The sequence below is a fragment of the Triplophysa rosa genome, linkage group LG23 (genome assembly GCF_024868665.1).
Source record: "Triplophysa rosa linkage group LG23, Trosa_1v2, whole genome shotgun sequence".
NCBI classification, from domain to species: domain Eukaryota; kingdom Metazoa; phylum Chordata; class Actinopteri; order Cypriniformes; family Nemacheilidae; genus Triplophysa; species Triplophysa rosa.
In genome coordinates this window covers 8551074-8570899 of record NC_079912.1, presented here as the reverse complement: position 1 = coordinate 8570899, position 19826 = coordinate 8551074, and the positions used below count along the sequence as shown (strand labels likewise).

The 19826-nt window shown below is 44.6% G+C and overlaps 1 protein-coding gene across 4 annotated transcripts in view; it reads left to right on the top strand.

Annotated features, from left to right (window-relative positions):
- Positions 1-19826, top strand: part of pard3aa (par-3 family cell polarity regulator alpha, a) — a 426846-nt gene that overhangs the window by 275169 nt on the left and 131851 nt on the right. For 3 of the 4 annotated variants that reach the window (XM_057322206.1, XM_057322205.1, XM_057322208.1), the window contains 2 exons: positions 856-900; positions 16496-16738. In XM_057322206.1, coding sequence (XP_057178189.1) covers positions 856-900; positions 16496-16738 — 288 coding nt within the window. The remainder of the gene's footprint in view (positions 1-855; positions 901-16495; positions 16739-19826) is intronic. The other variant, XM_057322207.1, reaches the window with a different exon arrangement.

The window sequence follows — 19826 nt, the reverse complement described above, 5'->3', positions numbered from 1 at the left end:
CACTTAAGTTGTACCTACAAACGCATGAAGATTGAATTGTATTTGTGGCATGTGATGGTAGACCTCATCTTAGAAGTACATTAACATCTTAAGCAGTGTTTGTTATTACCTTTAACCATAGCGAGGTTAAGTACAGTTTAACAACCAGAACAACCAGAAAGTGTCTAAATACTTTATTTCTTGAACAGTAAAAATATTGTGTAATCATTTGAAACAATTAATTATGTGAAATAATACTTGATGTGATATTTATAAATACTTGTTCATATTTTACAGTAACTTGAAACTGTAAAGAAAGATCCTTTTTCTTGAAAGGCAGATAAAAAAGCATTACTCCCTCTCCTTAAAGTACTTCTCAATTCCACCAAATCACTCAAGCCATTTTCTGGTTAAGTATATATTTTTGCTCTTTGCTGCCGTTTAATAGGAGAACCCGATCTGTAGTAACAGTTTAAAGACATCTGAAAAAGCCACCATGGAGAAATTATGCAAAAAAGTCTGACTTTATGGTTCGATGCCTCCCGCACGTGTGATAAGAGGGACAAAAGGGAATTGGTTACACATTTACGCATGGAGCTGAAAGCAATCACCTAACACATTGAAACCTGCCAAATGCCTGAATGTTTTTAATGTTAGAGAGGTATGCATGCTTATCTCTCTCTCTCTCTCTCTCTCTCTCATGGGTTATTCCACGTTGACCAACTCTATCTGTCTCACTTTGACCCAGTGATTTGCATGCTTCTTATGGCTCTGGCCCTTAGAAATGTGCGTAATGTGCGTAATGAGATGCATGGGTTTGGGAATGGTGGATCGTCTTGCATTAACCAATCACAATTGTTTATGCCTCCCTAACAGAAGCCGACGAGTTTAACCTCACATCCCGCAAAGAGAGGATAGAAGGTAAGGCAACCGTTCAGGGACACTCATCACACTAACCTCACAAGCATTGGATTTGTGCGTCTGTTGGGATTTCATTTTGGTGGGCTTCAAATGGTGCAAGTGTCCTAGAAACTATTATTTTTTCTCATACATAAGCTCTGTTCCAAACTTAGTGAGTATCTAATAGGTCACTTTCGTAAGGATTTAGAAAGCAGTTGCCTGTGTAGTCAGTTCAGCAATGCAGCTCACTAGATTTTGGGACAGACCTACTGTACAGAATGAAAAAAATTACCGTGAGACCACCAATGATGGTGGAAATTAATCTAGCAACAAGTTTAATCCGCGTTTGGAAAGTCCTCTAAAAATGGCCCTCTTGTCTATCAGTAGGTGTTAACTGTTACCAAATGAATCTACTGCTAAAGGTTGTGTGTGTTGTGCTTGTTAAGAAAGTTGTTTGAAGTAATTGCCATCAAAGGGTGTTTCTTTCTGTTTCCTATTGTGTTATAGTGCTGTGATGTTAAATAGACGTTTTGGCAACACATTTTTTTTGTAAAGCAAAGCTTATCCAGGCTGTTCTTGAGGGAATGTGATGAAAGTATGTGTGTGAGACAGAAGGGAGGGATTTCTGGAATTCCATCTGAAATAAAGACCCGCATCAGGCAGGCCTGTTGGCTTTCTACAAGGAATCCATCAATGTCATACGTTTGGAGTTCACGGTTCTTGTAACCACACGGGGAAGCACACATGCATGTGGTGTGCTGAATGAGAGTATAGGGTTTTTAAAGGATTAGTTCACCCAATAATGAAAAATCTTTTATCATTGTGTAACCCTCATGCAATTTCAAACCTGTATGAGTTTCTTTCTTCTGTCTAACACAAAAGAAGATATTTCGAAGAATGTTGGTAACCAAACATCATTGAACCCCATTGACTTCCATTGTATGAACACAAAACCACAGACTCGAGTCATATTATATGGTCTTTAGATTTGTTTTTTGAGTAATGAGGTGATTTGAAATAATTACAGTGCAAAAGTTGAGAAATCTGCCAGAACTGAAAGCTGTCATCATTCATTCTGTGTGAGATTTTAGTATATCAAGTGAGAAAAACAAAAGGAGACTTGTAATAGGCAGAAGGGTCTCATATGAAATAAGAGGAAGACACATGGCGAGACATACAGTAGTATATGTTAAACAGACATAGAGCAGACAAGGGATGAGCGAATGGAGAAAACAGTCCAGACTGATCTTCACTGAAGACGGATAGAGAAACCATAGTCTTTTCTTTCTAGACGTTTGCACGTAAACATAAGATCTGTTCCAATTTACAGCTTTGACTGTAAAAATAAAATCAATAATATATTATTAACCGTTTGTTTTCTAAATTTCTGCTGTACGGTATATTTGTCAACTAACCATATATACAAGATATATAAAATTGAGTAAGTTTATGCATAAAACAAGAAGAAAAAAAACCCTTTATTTAAGTAGTTTTTTAAGTTTATTTTTCTTAGCCAATTAGCAGATATTTTTTCTTCTTTTATACATTGACTCACTTGATTTTAATATTTTTAGAAAACAATATTTAATAACTTTTGTTATTTTGCCTTTCATGGAAAAGTATATGTATTTATTTATTTATTGATACAGTGTGTGTGTGTATAATTATTATGCAAGTATGGTATTCTGATCACATTTTTTCTTAGCACATTTTACCAAATACTATTAATGTTGTATATTCATTTGTAAGTGATATATAATGGTTAACAAAGGCTGGAAGTGAAAAATGCTTTATATTCAGGTGTGCATAACTATTAAGCAGGTGTCTTTTACAGGTAAAACAAGTCAAAAAAGACATTTATGCATTTGGCAAATGCTTTTATCTAAAGCGACGTACGTTGTACATTGCATTGTATTATACATTTGTTTCTGACTATGTGCAATCCCCTGGGATCAAACTCATGACCTTGGCATTGCTAGTGCCATGCTCATACCACTGAGCCACAGCAAAGCTATAGACATTTAATATAATATGAAAAACATTTAATATACACTGAAAAGTAAAAAAATCAAATGCCCATGAGACGTATGCAATACTGCAACATCAGCTTGCAAAATAATTATGCACACACTGTATTTATACTGGAAAACGAGACAAAAATATATGAATGAAAGACAATTTTTCTTTTTTTCTAGTGAAATACCTAGTAAACTTGACTTTTCCAGTCACCGGCAGCAATAGGACAGTCAACTCTTGCCATTTTGTTTGCGCAATATCTCTTAAATAGCCAGTCGACAGAGTGTGAAGGTCTTATACACCTGAAACCACTCAACTGTTATGAACTACCACCAGGATTTCAGTTTATGTTCAATTACTAGAACCACAACCTCAGCTGTGTAAAATCCACCGTGCCCCATGCTTCTACGACCTAATAAACTTGCGGTCGAGGGCAGCTTACATACAGCGAACAGTCCAAAAGCAACTAGACATTTGCTCCAAGATTTATGAAGTGCCGGTGTGTAACTAGACATGACGTTTAATAATGATATTGCCGTCTGACAGTTTCATAATTAAGCGGAAATGTGGATGATAGCACAGCAGTTTTTGAGCATCACTGATATCATTACACCAAATGCACATGGCCATGACTTATCGGCTTGCTGTATTAGCGTTCATTCGGACAGATGTAAAGAAGGGAGGGACAACCTGGACATCCTCATGTCCACTAATAATCCAGGACACGCAGGAATGAGGTCTGTAACCCCGAGACTCTTTCAATCTTCCTGGACACACCAGGACAAAACCTCCTTGGCCGCTGCGGAGCTATTTTAAGCCTAATCACCCTTTTAACTTGATGCATTAAATTGCAGATCGCTGAATAAATTAGGAGCGATGGATTGTGCTTTTATACGCCAATGCTGGGCTGTGTTAGCTCGAGTATCAGTCATAAGAATATTGCTCAGCCATCTTAACAATAGCACGGCCACAGCACCTGAATTAACAACCGTGGGTTATTCATCGCGTAGATGAGCTTTCTTTTAGCATTTAATGGTAATCACTCTTAAGCACCCAGGAGCACAAGGTGCCTTTGTGGGCTTTGCTAATTAAAGCGATGCGGCGCTTTGAATGTTATTTTTATATCGATTTCATCGGAGTTGTTATTTTTCTTTGTGTCCTTCCTTTCGGTTTTTCTGCTTCTAATGTTTTCCCTTTTCCATTACAAAGGAGAACCGTGGTAATACCATGGGGACATTATAATGCATTTTTTTCTTTGTTCTGTATAAGTAGTGTTTTATATTGAAATATTTATTATGTCTGTTAAAGTGTCATGGTCCTGCCTTCATGGTTTGTTTATCTTTTGACATTCCATGTGTTTTCTCATGTCTCGTCATTGGCCCCGCCCCTCTCATTTCCCGTATTACTTCCCGGCCGTGTATCATTACCCTCACCTGCCTAGTGTCATCATCCCTCGTTTGTGTTCCCTATATAATACCCTCGTGTTCATTGTCCTGTGCTCGTGCGTTGTACTTGTACTGTTCCGTATACCTTGTACCTAGTGGATGTTTGCTGTATTTACCTAGTCTCTTGCCTTGTTCCTGTTCGTGTTCCCCATCTAGTGTTTGTATTCTTTGTTTATACTATTCTTATTATTTGGACCTTGTTTTGTCTTGCCCCCTCGTGGGAAGTCTTTGTTTTATTGTATTTTGTCTACGTTTAGTTTTGCCCCATCGTGGGTGTTTATTTTTGATTAATAAATCCTTTTGTTAACCCCTTCACCTCTGGCTGCCTGCAATTGGGTTCTTCTCCACGCAAACCGTGACATAAAGTACATTGAATACAATATAGGGCTGTCACAATATCCCATGCTCACGATGACTATGATCATCGTGGCCAAGACTTCACGATAATTATATTAAAACTATTTTTTTATTGAAAATAAAGGAGCAGTGATATCACGCAGCGCATTTTCACATTTGAAGCATGTGGAAATGCGCTGTGTGATATCACTACGCCTGCTGCGGCCATGTTACGGCAGTAGATTTCCTTGATTATTACGCCGGAATGGGAGTATAGTTCCTAATCATATCGGCCTAGAAATTGCAACTTTTCATTTTCAATGTATCATCTTAGCACACAATAGAACTACAGAAGAGTCCAGTTTTAAATAGGAAAAATATCCAAACTCTTTGGTCATTTTTGAACGCGATGCTACTGGTCTAATTGGATTCAATGATCTATGCTAAGCTATGCTAAAAGTGCTATCGCCAGGCCCGGAGATCGGGCGAATAGATTCCAAAATGGTAAAACTCAACTTATTAACTCTGGGGGAGTTGGAGAATGTGTGTTCCTTTAAGGCAAAATTGTAAATGGGTGCAACACCAGATACTGACCATGAATTAGTTACGATAATTTCAGCCGTAATATTAACACAATTTTAATAATTAGGATTATAAAATATGTATTTTTATAGTTGACAAATATACCGTCCTATAGTGAGACAGCATAAATTTAGAAAACAAACTGTTAATAATATATTATTTTATGTTGTTAATATTTATATTTATAATATAAAACAGAATACAAGCAATTTATCTACTTTGTTAGTTTTTTCCCCAAATTGTTTTTTTCTAAAATTTGGACACACTTACGATATATTTGTAAATACCCATAGCGATACCTCTAGTGCCATACTATTGTTTTTTTTCCAAAATACTTTGAAAATTAAAATACCATATTGTATTATTTGCAAAGTTTTTCTTATTTTTTATGTGATGTGTGGTAATACCATGATGTTTTTGTGACATACCTTCGATTACCATGTACATACGATACTATATAAACAAGGTTATCCGTAGGTATCATAGTATATATCAAATGGCTATGGCATTTTCATCAGTATATATCAAATACATCATTGTGTATAATGAAAATACCATCACTGTGCTATTGTAATCCCATTTTGTAATCTATTTGTAAAAGTATCTCTCTTTTTATCTTTTCTCTCATTCATGCTTAGATGAGAAAACCAGAGCGCAGGGATGAGTGTATTTGACATGTGATATAAATCAAATACAGAGGATTGACCCATTGAGGGTTGCATGTAAAAATCCTCTAAAAACACACACACAAACACAAACAGGCACAAAAGCAATGACAAGCTTTCTGGTCCTTGACTTGTTTTGCATCAAGACTATATAATGCCTTGACACAGAATACAGAACAGGCTTAGTGGTTTGATTATTCTAAGATTCAGAGCGATGTAGATTTGTGTTTCCTTGAACTGTGCCATCTGCCTGGGCTTTATGTGCTCAGTGTCTTTGTGTTTGAGCCCCTGAACTTCAGATTTGCACATAAGCTTTGAAAGGCTCATGTTCACATGTTGATTAAGAAGGATTCTCTGGCATTTGGAAACAATGTCATTTCATATGCTCGGCAGGCTTGCTTGGTTCTTTCATTTCTTACAGTAACGAACAGAAGCTGAGAATCCCACACCCCACACGTTCATCATGCTTGAACAGAGAATAGATGCTTTAAGTGAAGTGGAAAGAGACGGTCTTTATTTGTGTGCTGCAGCGTTCACAAGATGACTTGATCTTTTATGAGCGTTTTTCAACTGTGGCCAGTTTTGCCCTTATGGTCTTTTACGAAATAACACATTTTACTCCTACTACTTTTTAAGCGTTTTTCTCAGTCATACCTTTATTTCCACCGCAATTCGAATTGTTTTGTGATTATGGTTGTCTGCTTTGTCTTGCTCAGGCTAATTTATAGCTAGCATTTTGTGTTCTAAAGACAGTACGTGGCATTTTATAATATCTGGACTTTTTTATACAGTTTTATTGAAAATTAAGCACACAAAATATATCGGTTACCTTAATTTGTTCACCCAAAAATGAACGTTCTGTCATCATTTAATCACCTTCGAGTTTTTCCAAATCTGTATACATTTTTTTGTTCTGATTAACACAGAGAAAGATATTTGGAAGAATGCTTACAACCAAACAGTTCTTGGACCCCATTGATTACCGTAGTAAGAAAAATGACTTAATATATATTTTTTTGTTCTGTTGAACACAAAAGAAGATATTTAGAAGAATGTAGCGCAGCAAACAGTTCTGGGGCACGTTCGACTACCATTGTCATTTTTTCTACTATGGTAGTCAATGGTGACCAAGAACTGTTTGGTTACAAGCATTCTTCCAAATATCTTTCTCTGTGTTCCTCAGAACAACGACATGTATACAGATTTGGAACAACTAGAGTGAGTCATTCATTTTTGGGTGAACTGTCCCTTTAAAATGTTTTTATTTTTATTTATACTTATTTCTTACATTCTCTTTATTCAGACAATTGTCTCTGTGGTAACAACTTACTAACCTAATGTTAGCTCAATTTTTATTTGGTCTTTAATTGTTTGCTGTGGTGCAAATGCTGCCATGTCAACTATACACTGTAAAAAGTGGTTAGTTGATATAACTTGAAAAATAGTTTGAAATGGCTTATTTTGTTGATGTAAAAAAGCTGAAATGAATTGTAAAGTCAAGTTGATTGTATATAAAAATCTGAAAAAGCGTTATTGTTTGTATAAAATTAATATAAAGCATTTTATTGAAATCTTCACACATGGCTTGAATTGAAAATTGAACTGTATGTCGAGGCCTCCCTTTTGGTAATTTTGGAACAGTGCCTGAAAGACCACCAAGGCCACCAAGCCAACTGTGTTTGCCCTGGCAAAATGTTCATTAAATTAAGGATTTTGTGAACATCAAGACTGCAAGTCTCCGGCTCTGTGTAGTGGGGTCAAGTCTCGATATTGGCGCTGGCTTGGATAATCAGTGGCCTCCACAGTGCAGGTTTGCTTGGTTAAAGGATCAGAAAGGTTTTAAAAGCGCCACGGCCTCATGTTGCTACCAGTTGCGAAAGAATGATAACAGTTGTGGTTTTAGTTTGGATTACACCACAGGGCTGGCGCTCTGCCTTCCAACGACTACCCAAATCACCTGTAATCATTTCCAAACCCTCGTTCTCCTCTGTGTCTCTCGTTCGCATGCTCACCGACGTTTCAGAAGCGCTATTTGTATTTCAAGAGGAGGTAATAGATTTCTAATAGTTTTCTTGCGGCGTAGGGGGTTTATTTTGTTTAGCTAATCTCTGTTTTGCTTCGTCCAGGAGCTCAGCAGCCACCGAACATGCTCCATTTAGAGCTCTGAAAACAAGTCAGGAATCTATGGGAAGAGGTTTTCGGTCCAAACAGTCGAGTCCACCGTAACGCATCATCTGAGAACGAGAAATAGGAAGATTGAGAGACAGCTGTGTTTTGACAGTATGAAGGATTCCAGTTTAGATTTGCTAAAATGGCAAAGCAGAATTCCAAGGAAGTGAAACCTGCGTCATTGATTAAGCACCTCAACGAAAGAACCATGTTCCATATGCCGTCTTTAATATCAATATCTTCAGACGTAATTTGATGTGAAATATCATCGTGCCCAACCACGCGACCGCAGATTCAGGGTCACGGTTCTAGAAAACCTCACACAGGCGTTCTCTGACAGACCCGCCAATGCTTCAAGTCTCGCCTCACTAGCCAAATCTAAACAAAGAACAGCAGCCATAGGAAAAATAATTACGGCTGTCCAAGCGGGAGAACATTAAATGCAAACAGAGGTAGCGGGGGTTGCGTTTTCAACATCGCAGCCGAGACATTTTCCATCAATATCTGTCGCGAAGGTCTTTAACACAAAACGGGCCGTTAGTGCTATGCCGGCGAATGGAAATAACAGTCTCTGCTACGCTCTCGAGAACAGCAGAGCTGCTGTGGGTTAACGTTTGTTTAGAGATCATTTGCATGCTAATTGTGTTAGAACGCGCACATGCCAACCCGTCGCGCTATACATTTCAATGAGATGCACACAGCTGGACTTACATTAATGTATCATCTGAGTTCATCTGAAAGGTTTCATATCCTACGCAGCAGTATCATACATCACTAAACCTAATGCGCTTGAGGGTGTGTGGAAGAAGCAGTCATGCATACTAGCATTTATCTATGTTTGTTGTTGGGGATATATTGTTTGGGACTATTTTATCCCAATCGTGCAGGTGGTTTTGATCATTTTTGGAAGTTGGCTACTGTTTCAGAGTCTGTTCCGTATGGCTTATACACAATTATACACACTTTCACGTTTATACAGGGAGCAAAATTAAGCTTTTTACACAACGGCCAATAAAGTGAATTGTGCAAATTTACCTGCTATAAATTTTTTCGTACATGCAATGTATTCTGTATGATTTTTATTAAACATATTTTTCTCTGTATGATAATGGAATTTGATTGACACTTGCAGAATAGTCAACCCACTGTGATTTTTTCATCTAGGTTACTTAATACATTTTCATCACATGGAGTCAGAATAAAGACAGCTATGACATGCCATGGAATACTGTGATATTATAGAAAGAACTATTATTGGTAGAGTTTTTGCTGAGGTATGGTTTGGTTTGAATCACGCAATTGCATCTGTCAGGGTCATGTAATGTTTTGGTGCATTTCCTTGTAAAAAATCATGGTAACACTTTACAATAAGGTTAAATTTGTTAACATTAGTAAATGCCTTGGCTAACAATGAGCAATATAGTTCCCTTTCTGTCAGTCTCTCGACGTTGTGTCGAACCGACAGAATGGGGTTTGTCTTGAGAACCTATCATCTTCTGAGTATTTAGAAAAGGCCAATGAAAATTGGCGAATGAAATTTGCATGCCGGACTCCTCCCCGGATGTCCGGGTATAAGAGGGAAGCCGGCGTGCTCATTCATTCACCTTTTGTTCTTCAGAGCCTAAGCATCTGATGAGCGATCTACAGATCTTCACTGACCCAATCCTGCTGGAATCTACGACGTGGTGCAGCGGACGGTCCCTTCCTGCAGCGACTCTCCCCTGGGCCTCTCGGCAGTTCCGGAAGTGTCTGAGCAATTTTTTCTAAAAGAGCAAATTTCTCCAGGTTGGCATGTCCCGCTGTTCTCTTGGGTGCGACGCACTCATTGAGGAAGGGGACGGACACGATGTCTGCCTCAGTTGTTTGGGTCTCCGGCATGCTGAGGGCAGATGGCGATCCAGACGTTGCGGTCACGGGTGGCTGTATTCTTTATGGATAAAGCCACCACCCCGTCTGCTACCCGATCCGTGACGACAGTGACTACGGCCCTGCCGCCCGCTTCGGTTAGCACCGGGGGTGATATGGGGATCACTGTAAACGTTAACCCACCAGCCGCAGGCTCACAGACCGTTCACGCCCCGTCTCGCTCGTCTGACCGTTCCTCAAAAGATGGTCCTACCCCATCTTGTTCCTCCGTCACGTACTCGGAAGTACGTGACAAAGATGAGATGTCGATCACAGCATCGGAGGGCGACCTTTTGGCATCCGACCCCGACGATTCCTCGGAGCTCCCTCCCCCGGGGGGTCGAGCCCAGGAAGAAGCGGACGTTGAGATGTCAACCATGCTTTTCCGGGCCGCCGCGAGCATTGGGCTGCAGTGCACAGCACCGCCCTTACCCCAGCGCTCGCGGCTGGATACGTGGTACCTGGGGTCTGAGCACGGCTCCAAGCCGCGCCCAGCTCCGGTCCCGTTCTTCCCGGAAGTGCATGAGGAGCTGAGTAAGACTTGGAACGCGCCCCTCACAGCCCGTTCCAATCAGAAAAGCTCAGTCGCCATTACTTCCCTCGATGATGGGGCGGCCAGGGGCTATGTCGAGATTCCCCAGGTGGAGCGCAGACAGCGGCCACCTGGAGAGCTCGGCCTAGACTCCCATCCAAGGCGTGTAAGTTTTAGGCATCGCTGGTGTCGAAGGCTTACACGGCTGCGGGTCAGGCCGCCTCCTCCCTCCACGCCATGGCCATCCTGCAGGTCCACCAGGCCAAGGAGTTGAAGGAGCTTCACGAGGGTAAGACCGACTCAGCGGTAATGCAGGAACTCCGTAACGCCACCGATCTCGCTCTACGGGTGACTAAGGTGACGGCACGGGCCCTGGGTCAGGCGATGTCTACTATGGTGGTCCAGGAGAGGCACCTCTGGCTTAACCTTGCGCAGATGCGGGACGCCGAGAAGGTTCGCTTTCTTGACACCCCCATCTAACAGGGAGGGCTGTTTGGTGACACCGTTGAGGATTTCTCTCAGCAGTTCTCGACGGTGAAGAAGCAGACGGAGGCCATCAAGCATATCCTGCCCCGCCATGACTCGGCCGCCTCCAGGCCTTCGAGATCTCGAGCAGCGTCTGCTTCCCAGCAGCCCCGGCCCTCTTCGACTCCGGCTCCAGTGCCCCCTTCCCAGGCTGCCTCCCGGAAAAGGACGTCGAAGAGGAAACCGCCTCCCCGTCAGCAGCCGTTGCGGAAGCAGAAGCGGCCCTGACGGAGAGACCCCAGGGAGATGAGGCTACCATCGGGCCCGAACCCAGCCACTCCATCGCTGGGTCGGATAGGGACAGTTCCTGCCCCGTCCTACCATCAGCTGGTCCCCCCTGGGGGGCCAGCGCCCACTTCCTCACAAAAAGAGCTTCCTCTCTCTCTGGGTTTTCACAACCGTTCCCACCCTCTGGTCGATGGTGGACGGAAACTCGACGTTGCGTCGCGGCGAAACGCAATGTCGAGTATAAACACCAGCCCTCAGCACTCTCAGACAGACAGTGCGTTGCGCTGGACAGTCGCCAGGCAGGAAAAACAGCAGAGCCGATCTCCTCCCCGGGGGACCTCCCCCGGCATGGAATCCGTACTGCTAGCCATCGAACCACCCCCCGCGGGGGCGATGAAGCAAATCAAACCTCTAGTCCCCCTGTCTCGGTTTCTGGGAGCTTGGCATCAGCTTCCCAGACTGTCAGGCTGGCTGAGGAAGACGATCCGTCTCGGCTACGCGATTCAGTTCGCTACACGTCCGCCCAAGTTCCGGGGCGTGCTTTTTACCTCAGTCAGAGGCAGGGATGCTCCCGTACTTCGGGCGGAGGTCGCCTCCCTTCTGGTGAAGGGAGCGATCGAGCCCGTCCCACCAGCCGAGATGTCCTGCGGGTTTTACAGCCCGTACTTCATTGTCCCCAAGAAAGGCGGGGGGTTGCGCCCTATCTTGGATCTGCGTGTTCTGAACAAGCACCTACACAAGCTGCCTTTCAGTATGGTCACGCAGAAGCGCATCCTGACGTCCGTCAGGCGTCAGGACTGGTTCATGGAAATCGACCTGAAGGACGCGTACTTTCATGTCTCGATCCTCCCTCGACACCGGCCGTTCCTACGGTTCGCGTTCGAGGGACGAGCATATCAGTACAGGGTCCTCCTTTTTGGTCTGTCCCTGTCTCCACGGGTCTTTACGAAGATCGTGGAAGCTGCCCTCAGGGAAGGAGGTGTGCGGGTACTAAACTATCTCGACGACTGGCTCATCTCAGCTCACTCGCGAGATCTGTTGTGTACACACAGGGACCTGATGCTCCGGCACCTAGATCGGTTGGGGCTACAGGTCAACTGGGAAAAGAGCAAGCTCTCCCCCGTGCAGAGCATCTCCTTTCTCGGTATGGAACTCGACTCTGTCTCCATGACAGCGCGACTGACTACAGAGCGCGCCCAGTCAGTGTTACACTGCCTGAAGCACTTCAGGCAGCCAGCGGTCCCCCTGAAACAATTTCAGAGGCTCCTGGGGCACATAGCATCCTCGGCGGGGGTGGTCCCCCTCGGGTTGATGCACATGCGACCGCTCCAACACTGGTTACAGAGTCGGGTTCCCTGGAGAGCGTGGCACACTGGCAGCAGGCGTATGGTCATCACGCCTCTCTGCCGGTGCACCCTGACCCCCTGGTCGTCTATGGCCTTCCTACGGGCGGGGGTCCCCCTAGGGCAGGTGTCAAGGCACGTCGTAGTAACGACGGATGACTCCCTTCAGGGCTGGGGTGCCGTGTGCAACGGGCACGCAGTGTCGGGCGGTGGACGGGCCCCCGCCTGCGTTGGCATATCAACTGCCTAGAGTTGTTGGCTGTGCTATTTGCACTGAAGAGGTTCCAACCTCTCGTGCAGGGCAGGCACGTGCTGGTCCGGTCGGACAGCACAGCTGCCGTGGCGTATATCAACCACCAGGGTGGCGTTCGTTCACGGCAGCTAACACGACTCGCCCGACGCCTCCTCCTGTAGAGTCAGCAGGTGATCAGCTCCCTGCGAGCCATACACATCCCGGGCGACCTGAACCAGACAGCAGACTGGCTCTCTCGTCAGTGGTCACCTCGCGGAGAGTGGCGACTCCACCCCCACGCGATTCAGCTCATGTGGGAGCAGTTCGGCCAGGAGCAGGTGGACCTGTTTGCCTCCCCGGACTCCACCCATTGTCCGCTTTGGTACTCCCTGTCCGACGGTCCCCTCGGTACGGATGCCCTTGCGCACAGCTGGCTGAGGGACAAGCGGAAGTACGCCTTCCCCCCAGTGAGCCTCATTGCACAGACCCTGTGCAAGGTCAGGGAAGAGGAGCATCAAGTGCTACTAGTTGCGCCTTACTGGCCCAACCGGACTTGGTTCTCAGAGCTGGTGCTTCTGACAACAACTCCCCCCTGGCTGATTCCCCTGAGGAAGGACCTTCTTTCTCAGGGGAAGGGCACGTTTTGGCATCCCAGGCCAGACCTCTGGGACCTCCATGTCTGGCCCCTGGACGGGACGAGGAGATCCTGAGCGACCTACCCCCGGCGGTGGTAGAGACACTCACACAGGCTAGGGCCCCGGCCACTAAGAGACTGTATGCCTTCAAGTGGCGCCTCTTCTCGTCCTGGTGCTCTTCTCACGGAGAAGACCCACAGAGATGCTCGATCAGGTACGTACTGTCCTTTCTCCAGGAGAGACTTGAGAAGAACCTCTCCCCTTCCACACTGAAAGTGTATGTTGCCGCTATAGCCGCACATCACGATCCAGTTGCTGGTAAGTCTCTAGGACAGCACGACTTAGTCACCAGGTTCCTGAGGGGCGCGAGACGGTTGAATCCGCCTCGCCCGCGCCCCATACCCTCTTGGGACCTCGAAGTGGAGGAGAGGAGAGGCCGATCTTTCTCGCCTGTCGATAAAGACGGCCCTCCTGGTAGCGCTCGCCTCCTTCAAGAGGGTAGGGGACCTACAAGCATTCTCTGTGTCCTCGGGTTGCCTAGAATTCGGGCCTGGAGACTCTCACGTTATCCTGAGACTACGGCCCGGCTACGTGCCCAAGGTTCCCACCACTCCCTTCCGGGACCAGGTGGTGAACTTGCAGGCACTTCCCTCTGTGGAGGAAGACCCAACCCCGTCCGTGTTGTGTCCAGTACGCGCACTGCGCCTCTACTCGGACCGCACGCAGAGCTTCAGAAGCTCTGAGCAGCTCTTTCTCTGTTTTGGAGGTCAGCAGAAGGGGAGAGCTGTCTCCAAACAGAGACTGGCGCACTGGATCGTGGATGCCATATCCTTGGCATACCGGTCGCAAGATCGCCCCTGCCCCTTAGGAGTTAGGGCACATTCCACTCGGGGTGTCGCCTCTTCGTGGGCACTGGCTCAGGGCGCCTCTCTGGCAGACATCTGCAGAGCTGCGGGTTGGGCTACGCCGAATACCTTAGCGAGGTTCTACAACCTCCGCGTAGATCCGGTGTCAGCCCGCGTCCTGCAGGGCAACAGGTAGGACTGGCAACCGTTAGGGTGTACGCCTGCGGAAGCCCTTCCCCCTCCGGGGGGAGCAGCGGCTATCCCGCCTCACTTCTTTCCCCTCGGCTAGAGATTGTGACACGGCTCAGTGCTGTGGCGTCTTACATAGGAACCCCATTCTGTCGGTTCGACACAACGTCGAGAGACCGACAGAAAGGGAACGTCTTGGTTACGGATGTAACCTCGGTTCCCTGATGGAGGGAACGAGACGTTGTGTCCCTCATGCCACAACACTGGCCGCCCACCCCAGTGGTCGGGGGAGGATGCTTAAGGTTCCTCAGACCAAAGGTGAATGAATGAGCACGCCGGCTTCCCTCTTATACCCGGACATCCGGGGAGGAGTCCGGCATGCAAATTTCATTCGCCAATTTTCATTGGCCTTTTCTAAATACTCAGAAGATGATAGGTTCTCAAGACAAACTCCATTCTGTCGGTTCGACACAAAGTCTCGTTCCCTCCATCAGGGAACCGAGGTTACATCCGTAACCAAGACGTTTTTTAAGCATGTAGTAATCTTTGTTAATATTGGTTAATGTCAGTACAGTTATTTATATTAGCTCATTATGCATTCACTTATCTTAAAGGGATAGTTGACCCAAAAATGAAAATTCTGTCAGCATTTACTCATCCTCGAGTTGTTCCAAATCTGTATAAATGTCTTTGTTCTGATGAATACAAAGAAAGATATTTTAAAGAATGCTTGTAACCAAACAGTTCTTGGCCACCATTGACTACCATAGTAGGAAAAATTACAACGTTAGTCAAAAGTGCCCCAGAACTGTTTGATTTCCTACATTCTTCAAAATATCTTTTGTGTTCAACAGAACAAAGACATTTATAAAGTTTATAAAGCATTTTTTCTACTATGGTAGTCAATGGTGGCCAAGAACTGTTTGGTTACAAGCATTCGTCCAAATATCTTCCTCTATGTTCATCAGAACAAAGACATTTATACAGATTTGGAACAACTCGAGGATGAGTAAATGCTGACAGAATTTTCATTTTTGGGTGAACTGTCCCTTTAAGTCACAGAATTGTATTTTAAACATGTATTAGTAAATGCTAAATTTAACACAAACTAAGATTAATAAATACTGTAAAAGTGTTAACAAATACAGCCTTACTATTACCAAAATCGTTCTCTAATGTATCTTTCTTACATTTGGCCTTTCCAGAACTGTTAATATTGTACCCTGTATATACTGTATACACCATCCAATATATACTGTATATATACCATCCAACACCCGTTTTCTCTCAATCTGGCAACTTCCGGAATTCCTCCTTCACAGGATTTCATAAGAAGGATTAATGTTGTCTCCGTGCAGGTGGTTGTTTGAAGTGCAGGCCTACTGTGTCTTTGTGAGGGGCCCTTAACAGGGAGCAAGTGGATTAAAGGCATGAAAAGGTCATTAAGCAGGCAAGTTCGGGGAGTTTCGGGCAGGACCTGCTGCTAGATCAGAATGGTCTGACTCTGCTGTGTTTAGTCTACAAGCATTGGCTCTTCCTCCTCCTTGTTCTCCACATCCTATCCTTCACCTCCCCCCACGACCACACAGAGAAGATAATGGGCCTCATATTTGGGCCATCCATCAGTGCCTGAAACTACAGAGAGCAGTTATGTGCTCTCTCTCCCTCCTATAAATGTAAAACGCTTTCACGCACATACACATTGGGGAGCAGATGCAAAAATTACCTCAAGAGTTAAACATGTGTTGGGGTTTTTTTCGCCTTGCTTGACGGATAACGTGGCTGACACCTCACTTCGCATCCAGCAGAGCCATTTCTACCCCGTATTATTTTTTACCCTCCATCTGCAGATAAGCATGACCTCAATATGCGCATTTGTCGTACAGAATTACAGAAATGAATTAGGAGAGAAAGATTTATTAGGAGTTAAACAATTTCTTACACGTGTCCTCTCTCTTTCCACCCAAAGGCAACTCAACACGAGACGTTGGACCGTCGTTGGGCCTAAAGAAGTCTAGTTCCTTGGAGAGCCTCCAAACAGCTGTTGCCGAGGTGACGCTCAACGGAGACGTCCCTTTCCACAGGCCCCGCCCCAGAATCATCAGGGGAAGGGGATGTAACGAGAGCTTTCGAGCGGCCATCGACAAATCATACGACAAGCCAGGTGTGATTATAGTCAATAATGATGAAGACGACGAGGGCATGGAGACACGTGAGTATGGATAATGGTCACTAGCAAACATTCCCAGTCATCTTATTGCTATTGCTCATTCTGAAGTGTAGGGATTTGAACAAGTTTTGTTCAAAACATGCAGCTGGTGTGCTATAACTGGTCTCACATTTTCTCTTATTGGATAAATTAAACATAAAACCCAATATACTTCCAATAGATTTCCAAGTCATGTGTCCACAGACAAAATAATCAATGGGGATCCTTTGGATTGGGCTAGTGAACAACCACCCCAAGGAACCATCTAGCAACTTCCTAAAAACTTTTACAACCATGTAGCAATGCCCTGCCAAGCACCCACAACATCCAAGCATCATTCTGCATTGGCAAACGGCACTTTCATTGTCTTCAGAAAAAGCTTGGTTGAACTTTATGCCTAATTGGTCCAACCAGTGCTTTTTGTCATTAAATTGGTCTTATCTCTTGTACATTGAAAATGGCAGCTCATGTAATCACTGCGCTATTACCATAATTGCACAAGCACCATAAAGGCAATGTGACACAATATCAATGCCAATTACATCGGTTGTCTTGCACAATAAGTGGCCAAGAGCAACACAAATCATGCAGCAATTTAGCTTCGGTTCATAGTCGGTACTCAGTAGGGAAACAAGGGCTGTGGGTCCCACAGGAATGTCTTGTGAAGATTAGAATAGCAGAAGAAATGGCTGCTCGCTGTATGTAGGTCAGGCCCTCCCTTCAAGTCTGAAAAGGAAATAAACAGCCAATAAGCATGTGTATACATTTCAGTATTCATTTTGCCTATGATCAAATGAATTTCCAGACATTCATGCTGGTTATTTTCTCTAATGGGACTTTAAAGGTGATTTAAAAGACCTTAAATGAGTTTAGAACAGTTTGCTTTGTCTTTTTGCTTAAGAACACTTAATATGTGTGGGATTATTATAATGGTTCAGTGGTTGCTTGAAGCTGCTATTTGTATTTTTTTTTCTTTTTTTTAGATTACTGTTTTATTTATTTATTTGAGTTTAATACATGTATAAATAAAGTACTCCTTTTCATTTTTTGCACAGACATATTTATTTATTTTGAGTGAACATCTATGAAATGTTCACTGTAAAACTTTGCTGTAGTTTTGCCAGTAACTTACTGTAGATTTTTCTTGTTACGTAAATGTATCGTAATTTAATAAGTTTCAAATATTTTTTACAGAAAACAAGAGAAAAATGCTTAGGAAGAATGTCATTTTTTGCAGTGTTGTTGTGCTAATGCCAATCTCTTATTCTCATTTTGAATCTCAAAAGTCAAAGTGTTTTAATTTTGGTTCAAGTAAAGATTCGCTTAATAGGAATAGTTTTTAAATCCCACTATTTCAGCACAGTTCAATTGCACAATAGGACATTTCCCATGCCTTATGCACGGGGGAGCAGTCAAGAATACGAATAGAGGAAAGGAGGTCTGACGTTTGTCGGGAGGCATCCTCTGTGTTTGGGTGATAAATGATTATAGAAATACATAGCATGCTTAGCTTTCCTTTCCATTATCATAGAGACATCTCATGAGTGTCCCAATTTCATCACATTATCCTGGGTGAAAGATGCCTTTTGGTGAGGTGCTGCTGATAATGCCCTTTGTATGGTTCCCATCAATGCGACACATCGTCAGTTGTGCACCTCAGCCTCATTGGGTGTTTCGGCCCATTATCACAAGACACCCTCAGCCAAGGGAGGCCCACCGCAGGGTGTGTGTCACATTGTTAGAAAGTCATCTGGTAGAAGCAGTGGGCAGCTAACACTGCAGCTCAAAGGCACCACAGTCGTTACCCGCCGGCCCTGAGAATCGAACCGGCAACCTTCTGGTCACGAGTCTGACTCTCTAACCATTAGGCCATGACTACCCAAACCGTTAATGCGTGCTCAGTGCCCCCAGTCCCGTATGGCATACCATTACAACACATTACAAAAATCAATGCAATCATACTCGCCAACCCGTTGGCTAAGGCTGTTATAGCCCCAGTGGCTCCGTTAATGCAAGCTCAGTGCCCCCGGTCCCGTATGGCATAACAATACAACACACAACACCATTTTATTACGTGGTCACTTGGCAGCCCATATTGCATCCTTCCGTTTCAACCACAGCCAGTGGCTGCTTCTCTTGGCGACAATTGCAAGTTCTTTGACTACCTTCTGTTGGGCCTGTCCTCTGATCCCCACATCCTTAAGAAGCCTTGTAGTGGAATTGGAAACAAAGCCCCTGCAGCCCACTCAAATGCTTCGTTAATGGCCTCTTCCCAAGGTACAGTCAACTAAATTATGATGACTGTCCTACTGGAGCTTGACCACAGAACCATGTCCGGCCGCAGGTTGGTCGCTGCGATTTCCAAGGGGAAAGTAAGTCTGTGGTTTAAATCAACTCGCATTTCCCAATCCCTGGCTGTACTCAGCAGTCCTGAATCTGGGGTTAAGGGCTTGGCCCGCGGTTTCTGCCCCTCCCGAATAAAGGGTTGCCTTTCTAGCAAGTTAGCCTGGGCGTTTTGGGGGATGGCATTTGCTGCCACTCTCTTGGTCTCTACTGCTGCAGCCAAGCTCTTTAGTACTTGATAGTGGCGCCATGTGTATCTCCCCTGTGTCAAGCTCTTCTTACAACCCACAAGACTATGTTTGAGGTTCGCTGGAGCTGCACATAGGTGGCAGGCTGGATCCTGTCCACACCAAACATGCAGATTTGTTGGTGAGGGCAGCACATCATATGCAGCTCTTATGATAAAATTTAGCCTGTTTGTTTCCATACTCCACAGCTCACTCCAAGTGATTTTGCGCCGTTCAATGCCTTCCCACCTCATCTGACGGCCTTGCTGGGCTTGAGAGACCGCTCTGGTGCATCTACTTGCTTCCTCTCGACGCCGAATCTCCTCCACTACCAGGTGACACTGTTCCTTTGGTGTCGCTTTTCGCCACGTGGGTGTGGTTGATGCCAAACCAAGTCCCCCTCTGCCATGTTGCACTTGTCCCACGATGTCCTTATGTCTGAGTGCTGCCTTTGCATCTCCTACCGCTGTTGTTGGGTTCCATTTCCTTCCTGTCGCTACTGTTGGAGCAGCATCTCTTAC